The sequence below is a fragment of the Apium graveolens genome, chromosome 1 (genome assembly GCF_009905375.1).
Source record: "Apium graveolens cultivar Ventura chromosome 1, ASM990537v1, whole genome shotgun sequence".
In the NCBI taxonomy this organism is placed as follows: Eukaryota; Viridiplantae; Streptophyta; class Magnoliopsida; order Apiales; family Apiaceae; genus Apium; species Apium graveolens.
In genome coordinates, this window is record NC_133647.1 from 73,696,262 (window position 1) to 73,705,134 (window position 8,873).

At 34.0% G+C, this 8,873-nt stretch overlaps 1 protein-coding gene across 1 annotated transcript; it reads left to right on the forward strand.

The window, feature by feature from the left end:
• Positions 1-5,131: 5,131 nt before the first annotated feature.
• Positions 5,132-8,015, forward strand: LOC141664383 (putative GPI-anchored protein At3g06035). Its single transcript, XM_074470325.1, has 2 exons — positions 5,132-5,289; positions 7,326-8,015. Exons 1-2 carry the CDS (start codon positions 5,190-5,192, stop codon positions 7,829-7,831), a joined length of 606 nt encoding a protein of 201 aa, XP_074326426.1. The 5' UTR covers positions 5,132-5,189; the 3' UTR covers positions 7,832-8,015.
• Positions 8,016-8,873: the final 858 nt, after the last annotated feature.

An 8,873-nucleotide genomic window follows, 5' to 3' on the forward strand; every position in this document is an offset into this window, starting at 1 on the left:
CCTCATCAGTCACACCATTATATTTAAAAGTACTGCAGATCTCGACAAAATTCCTTAGGTGCATGTTGGGGTCTTCAGTCGCGGCACCTCCAAAAGAAACAGAATTCTGCACCATCTGAATAGTGCCCGGCTTGATTTCAAAGTTATTGGCCTCAATAGCTGGGTGCATGATGCTAGACTAAATGTCATCAATTTTGGGCCGAGAAAAGTCCATAAGAGCTGGATCTGCCGGAACAATACGATCACCCATGATTAAGGGTTCTTTCTGCTCACTTCCTGAATCCGAATCTTCAAAATCTATTTTCTCCGAAATATCAAGAACTTCGTCTGTCTCCTCAACCGTATCTAAAGTCCTCTTGCGAGTACGAGTTTGCATAAACGCTCGCTAAAGTACCTGAAACACAACCGGAAATAATAAGTAACACGTCTTAATCACTGAGTCCTAATGACCAATGATGGTAAGTACATAAACTAAACAAATACGCCGAGTCCCCGGCAGCGGCGCCAAAAACTTGTTAGGGCGAAAACACGTGCTAATAACACACGCAAGTATACGCGTTCGCAAGTAATATAGAATACTTTCTAGTTCGTTCCCACAGAGACTCAGACTAATTATTTTCAATTAAACTCACTCACCAGTGTATGATTACTTCTCAATGTTTAGACAATAACACTTAGATTTGATTAACTAATTATTAACAACAATTAACTACTAGAATTAAGCACTTAATTAACACTTGAATTAACAATATTAAAACACTCATGAGATCATAACTTCATTACTACTTCCTTCAATAGCTATTGTTATTACCCTTAGCATGCAATAATGATGATATTAATCGAATAATACAAAACTGATAAAAGCCAACTTTTATTGTACTAATACCATTCTACCAAGCATCCACAATTAAGATAGAAGTTGAATATGCATCAATTATGTTGAGTCCCTATATGTCTACAAAAATTGACAACATAACGATTTAAGCACAAGTTATTCCTTTTGATTATACAGGGCGAATAAAATGGTTAGAGTTACCCACTAATCATGCATACTCTTACATGAACCTATGCTAGCATGGCAAGTTCTAAATCTCAAGATCCTCCGTCGCTTCACAAGAGATTAACACCCTATCTTATATGTTCGCGACGCACATAAGACGAATACGCACAACCAAAATTATACAATCATCACACACTAAGGTATTAAACAACTAATTAAAGAATTCTATAGTAAATCCGTTACGACCCCGTGATCACAATTAGCCCATGATAGCACTCATCGTCATCATGGGTTCATATGAAAACATGAAAATAACACACGAGAATAATAACTAAAACTACTTATATTAAACCAGAGTACGTCACAAGAGTAAATAGCTTCAAAGTAAAGAAAACTAGCATCCAACATTACAACGAAATAAAGAATCACAAGAAAATATGCTTCCTCTTCGTTGCGGTGTGCTAAAACGGTCTTCTTCCTTATCTCCTTGCTCTTCGATTAATACTACGATCCCACCTTTGTGAAACGTCTCTGAAATCTACTTATATAGGAGTCCCATAAAACCCAGCTAATTCAGAAGTTGGAAGTCAAACAAAAATAGGAGTCTAAAATATTAATTCTGAAAATTCGTCCGTGCGCGGCCTCTCAGCATTCCTGAGCGGGCGCTCAGCCCCCTTCTGGAAACTGATCCATTTTTCTTTCGTTTCTTCGCTGCAATCTGCTCCTATCTTCCCACTTGCAATGCTAAACACATGCCAAGACTTATTATTGATGAATTCTCTCCCAAAATGCAATTAATGCCCTGAAATGCACAAACACTAGAAAAACGCATCAAATACACAAAATACTTGATTTCAAGATACCAATTCAAGCTATTATAAGACGTTCTAAGTGGTATAAAATGTCACTTATCAGGGACCCACGTCTAGGAAGTATGGAGGAAGGGAAATCAACAACGCCTATGAGACAATGTTCATGGGCATTGTTGGTAATATGTCTCCTAGGAGGGGGTGACCCACGCCTAGGATGCATACACCTTAAAAATCCATTTTTTGATTATTTAATTAATCAGAAAATGGACTAAAAATGGAAAATAATTGAAAATTCCCAAAAAAAGGGAAAAATAAGCAAAAAAATCCCAAAAATTCAGGAAAATTAGTAAAAAATTTAAAAAATTATTTTTGATGAAATATTCTTGAAAAATTGAGGAAGAATACATGTGTGTACCGGAATATTCCTGAAAAATAAGAAAAATTATGGAAAATACCAAAAACAATTCTTGGAAAATTAGGGAAGCTCATAGGGATGAATTCCAAAGGGAGCATCGATGTAAATGTGTAGGTCTCTCCACACTATACGATAAAAATGATAGTCAGAAAAGGTATAAACTTTAATTTATGCGAAATCTTTGTCAGGTTTCACAAAAGTTGGGGGGCAAATGATATGAGCCTGAAATTAGCCTAGAAATATAATTAATGTTGAAATAATTAGACCTGATACGGTCCAATAATGAAGCCCAATTAATGAGGCCCGAAGCCTTGATTATTTGTTAATTTCCTAATTAATAAATAGGGAAGATTAAATTTCATTAAATGAGTCTGATTAGTGATGTAACTCTATGTAAAATAGCCTTGAGGGCACCTAAACCAACAAGGAGTCCGATTCCTTCATTCTAGGACTCCAAAGTCTATCTAAAGTCGGAGACTTATTCATCAAGTCTCCTAACCCTAGTCCAATTCAAGTACCTCTAATATCTATATAAAAGGTCTCACCCCTCCATTCAGAACTACATTTTTGGCTTGATTCTCAAAACTCACAGAGATACGTAGGCATCTTGTGAAGGCATATTTAAGCTACGAAACACAAGAGCAGTCATTAAAGGCCTTGAGGTCTCGAACCCTAACAATAAATATCGTAACAAATACAATCTAGTTTTTATCCATAACAATATATATAATTCTATTTTTAGTATTTTTCTAAAAATATAGGAATTTGTAGAATTTATTTTACATAAAAAGGTTTAGAACATATTTTTAAAATTAAAAAATATTAATAAATAATGTAATGATTTGTTAATGTATTATGTTTGTACTTATATTCATATTTATTTTGTTAAAATTAACTCAACAAACATTACAACAAAAATAACTAAATTTCACCAACTAAAAGCCACCGACATTAAATTCCACTGATTTCGGTGGAATTTAAAGTCAACTAGAATTTTCGTTGACGAATGAATAAAATCCACACGCGGTGGATTTTAAGTTCGGTCGCTTTTAATCGGTGGAATTTATAGTCGTTCGCTTTTAATCGGTGAAATTTAATCTTAGTTGTGCTTTTATTTTTATTAAATTAAGTAATAATAGGCGGGAAATTTCCCTCCAAAATTTACAAATAGTTGAAACCACAAAAACTACCGAATTTGGTGACTTTTATGTTAACAATAAGTTTAAAATAATTTAATTTGCCTATATTTACCTTTATACATACATATAATATTCATGTAAGCATTTACATGCTTTTATCTTCATAACTCTTCGTCTTTATTCATTTAACCCTTGATTTAACTTTAGGGTTTCCGATTGTGGGTATTGCGTTTTTGTGCAAGCAGATTAAAGGGTTGTTGGTGGATTGGTGTAAGAAGAGTTTGTATGCTACATGTTCGACGAATTGTCTGTGAGAGAATCGTTGTTTTTTTGGGTGATTTGTCGTTATGGCGAATTTGGGAGGTGGTGCGGAAGCGCCAAACAATATTTTAGCAATGGCTATGAGGGGAGATGGATTGGATAAAATATTTTGGCTTACACTATTATTGTAAGTTGAGTGTTTCAAGAGTTCAAATCCTGGATCCTTACACTGTACACACACACAATTCCTTTCTAAAAAGCAGATATTAACTACTAATCCAAATATTAACTACTAACATAACCATGTATAAGACACCAAATAATATTTAATCCAGTATATATTGCCAGTACAGAATTAGTGTGACTGTATAAATCTTTCTATTGACAGAGAGGGGGTTGCCTGAAGGATTTTAGGGCCTTGAAGATGAGAAAAGTTGGAGCGAAGGACAAAAGAGTCAGTCAATGACTTAGCACCGATTGATTTGAAGACCATATTACAAAGTTGATATTCGATTAAATCAAGGGTGTTGAAGAATGATATGTTTAAGAATGCAGATAAGAAGAAAGAGATTGAAAAGCTGTTGAATGAGATTCCGATTAAAGTTTTTGATCAGTTGGTGTCGTTTGTAGCAGGGGAGTGGGGAGAGAAAGGTAGGAAGAGAGAGAGAGAGAGAGAAAGGTAGGGAGAAGCAAAACGGAGGGTGAAATGGTGAGAGATGGAGTCGCCGGACTTTTTTTAAGTGGTGGTCGGCGGTTGCACGGTTGATGGGTGGGGGTGGTTCTCTTTTTTTGAAACATATTATGTTAAAATCGACCGATTGTGGTGTAATTTATTCAGGGGCGGGAGATTCAAATTTTCACAAAATTTTGAATTTCAAATTTTAAATTTTATAAAAGCGACCAAAGATTCGGTAGATTTAATAGAAATTTCATCACAAAACTTAAAATCCACCCTCTTAAAAGCCACCAACATACTTCGGTCAATTTTATACTGAAACCCACCGGATATGGTCGATTATAGCTAAATTCCACCGATATTTGGTGGGGGATTTTAGTAATTTTTGTTGTAGTGAAAAAATCCAATAATTATGTTTAAAGGTAAAAATAATTCAAAAATTATGTTTAAAATTAAATAAAATATCTCAGTATTAAACGTCACTCACATATTAAATATATGATAAAAAAAATATAAGTCATAACTTGGTGTAGTAGTATACAGACATATTGTTGTTGAATGAGTATATTTAGGCTCAATTTCCATTAATAATATTTTTTTTAAAATAAAGTAAATACATAATTAAAATATCTCACTAATTTTATAGGTAATGTTGGGCTATTTATTTATTGACGAGATTATTATAATTATACCCTCTGAAAATCCGATTTAAAGTTTTCAAAGTGAATAAATATGTGTGCATCCCAATTTACGCTGGTTGTTTGCATGGTTGCCACGTGCCGTTGGGGCATAGTCACACGTGTAATTTGCAGTACAGAATTGTTCTAAATTTCGTCCCCAAAACTAGGCCGTCTCCTGTAAAGATTTAAGGAAATTTCAGTTATTTATGAATCAAATTTTAAGCTCTCTAGCAATGGCGACTCTCGGATTTCAGCTTTCTGTACTCTTACTTGCAGTTTTCTTGCTCACTGTTCCGGTCCGTTGTGGTACTCTCTCTCTCTCCCTCTCTCTCTCTCTCTGCTTTCTTTTCGTCTTCATTTTTTTGTAATATATAACTATTCATCAGTCCATATATAAAACTTCCTCGCGCTGTTCTGTTGTGATTTATCTTGCTCCAAGAATGCACATGCATGAAATGTATTGATGTATAGCACAAACATGGAGTGGTTAATTAGGTTTCTTCTATTGCTATGAAGATCTTTTTTTACATACAATAGTAGATTAATTAAGTGGTTACCATGTATATATATTATGACAAAATTTATTGTATTAGAACTATAGGTATAGGGTAGATACCGAAAGAGATAATTTGTGCATTCTCGCAGTAACCTTTTTTAGGATTTGGGTCACAAGTAATTACCATGCTGATATATGATGTGTTTTATGTAGTAAGAAAATTTGGATATATGCTAGGATCATTAATTAGATGGTAGATGGATGACATTGTGCCCGTTTGGGAAATCTTAAAATAAGTAACTTATGATTTAAAATGATTAAGTGCGAAATAAGTGATAAGTTGATAAATATTTATAAGTTCTATAAGTGTTTGGATAAATTTACTTATAAGTTAGAATTTTTTTTACTTAAATGAATTAAAACAAATAATTATTAAATATAATTATCTTAGTTCATGAATCTTAAATTAGAAAATATTTAAAAATTTATATTTTAAAATCAAAACTTTAGAAAAAAGTGAAAAAATGAAAATAAGTTGGAAAAAAGTACGTCACTGCCAACTTTCAACTTATCAGCTTATAAGTTGTAAATTCAGCTTATAAGTTGGGTCGACAAATACTCGTCGATAAGCTGTTAAGGGCTTATAAGCCATAAATGGCTTATAAGTAGCGTGCCAAACAGGCCCATTATCAGGTGACATTTATCAGGTACACATATTTTAAGCCAATTAAAATCAGTCACAGAGGTTCTCTGTGCTATTGTTACGAGTACATGCATATTCCTTTAACACTCATCCATGTTATGAATTCAGGGTCAAGCTAATAAGTCAATTGGTTAAATGTAAATTATTTGGATAACAAGTACAATTTAGTTCGTAGCATCATTATAATAATGTTGCAGGTATGGCAGAGTGTTGATTCAAATAAATCCGGAAGGTAGACCTAAACATGATCTGTATTTTAGCTGGCTGATGTTGCACTTGATATTTATTACAATATTATGAGGGCCGTACTTGCATATGAAATTTAAAACTGATTCATTTGCATCGTTTGTTAAATTTTTCGTATATATTGTGAGTTTTGTAAGTTTGTACAGTTGTTTGTAGATTTAATTAGTCTGTTAGGTTTAAACTTAGACTGTATAATGTACACAGCTATACACATAATACACTCATTTTGTCTTTAACAAGAAGGTACACACCTATACAATTATTGTCATGGAGATTATTGCAAAATTAGTATGTTTCGGGTGCTGCTTAGTTGATCATATCAGTCAGCTCTACATTAAAGTTTCATCATAGAAACAAGACAAGAAACAAGGTTTAGAAGCTTATATATACACGTGTATATGAGTAATAGTTTTATAGAGTTCCTTTTATAGGAAATGCTATAAAACTGTATCAGGGATGTTGAGAGCTAGTAAGCGAGTGTCTGTTTCTGTACATTCAATGTACTCTATTGGAAATCCATCAGAGTCTGGTGGATATAAATACATGGTATAATCCATCTTAAAGGCAAAGAACAGAGCGCCGCAAGTTAATTTAAACTTCTTTGCAAAACCAAGCTTTGTGTTATTAGTTCGTTGTGTTTCTTTCATTATTAAAGATTTGTCAATGAGTATTTATTGCTATGTGAATTCGTGGTATGGATTACAATGATTCCTGATGTGACTAAACATCGTAGAAGTTAATGGTTGTGCCAAGACTTTGGGAACAAAACAGACAATTAACGTTGATATGTTGTCTAGTTTAAACCTAACTATATTCTTATTAATGCAGCTCAATTTAATCATGATGTTGCAGAAGTTTGTTTCTGATATATTTATACGTACTTGATTTGTTTTCCAGATGAAAAGGACAATCTACTCCAAGGCATTAATAGTTACAGAAGAACTAAAGGCCTACCAGAATTAACAAAAAATGACAAAGCTGGATGCCTTGCAGACCAAATTGCTGAAAAGATGGAAGGTCAGCCTTGTGCTCGAGTAACAGGATCAAATAGTACTCCACCAAGTCCACCAAATCCACCTCAATTCTCAAACTATCCGGATGCTCTAAAGAAATGTAAAGTAGATATTGCACACACCAAGGATGGGGTCATATTGCCGGTCTGTGTCAAGGATCGAGTTCCAACTCTTGTGCTCACGAATTACACGCAGTCTTCCTACGGAGTATATCTTAACAACTCCAAGTTTACAGGGGCGGGAATTGGAAAAGAAGAAGACTGGACAGTGGTAGTTATGAGCACAAATACACCTAGTGGGACTCTGTCAAGTGGTTCTGTTTATTCTAATGTCTGTATCATGTGCCATATGTTTTTTCTCCTAGTATCGCTACTAATCCTGGTAATTTAGACAAGTCTACTGATCATAGTCTGCTGCAATAGTCCATGCTTGGCATTGTGTAGTTAGCAGCCTTAAGAGTACGAAGTGTTTGTGTAATAACTATGTTTTCTCTCTTTTAATTTATTTTCTCTTCTTTGACTAAGAAAACTTCTGGTTGTAAGTTCGTCATGAATTCCTTTTGGCTTCTTGCTTAGTATTGCGTTGTGTCTTTTTTATTTAAATGCTTTTAAGGCTGGGACCGTAATGTAACACTTACTATGATCTTTGGGCAAACCAGATGTTTTCATGGATTCTGGTAAAGATACTTTTATGGAATGTATGATAATGAGCCGAGCTGAGAGCTGAGGTAAACTCCCAAGTGTCATGTACTAGCTACTAGGTAGTTAAAAGTATATCGAGATCATAGCCGAGCTCGAATTTTTATGGAATCAAGAATCGGCCGATGGACAAATATAACCGATTTCTTTAAAAAGTAAACGAAAATAACCTTTTGAAAATAAATGGCCAAATTTGGCCGATCAAATATGCAAGTCACAACGGATTAATTCAATAGACACATTTCATATTGGAGTAACTTGTAATATGCATTCTAAGTCAAGGTATTACAAATTTTATAACTAAGAATACGCAATTGGGATGGGAGTATGTGCATTTACAAAATACGTATTGTTATGAATATAGTTAGTTGAAAAAAGTACGAGAGGGCGAGGGCATGACTATCCCACGCACGACCATGTCCCCCACATTTTTTAATCTTTTTGGTGCCTTTGTTTTTTGTAAGCGGCGGCAGGCGGGTGGCAGATATCAGCCGACGAATTATAATCCTAAATAATACGCATTCATCGGTTAAGTTTAGATCGGCTATGTATGGCCACTTTCTTGAAAGTGGTTATTTCTGTAAAAAAATGTTTAAAAATAAGTTATTTTTGACATTTTTTCTCAAGAATCTTGTTCGTGTATCCATTTTTTTAAAAAAGTTAATTCTTGAACATGTTGACGTACAGTTAACTCGTTAATATCGCTCACGTGTTTTTTTGTCACAAACAATTTA

Bases quoted from the DNA above. Each gene is read 5' to 3' on its own strand.
- LOC141664383 (XM_074470325.1), top strand. From the start codon at position 5,190: ATGAATCAAATTTTAAGCTCTCTAGCAATGGCGACTCTCGGATTTCAG. The intron at 5,290-7,325 runs GTACTCTCTCTC...TTTGTTTTCCAG, and splicing joins CACTGTTCCGGTCCGTTGTG to ATGAAAAGGACAATCTACTC.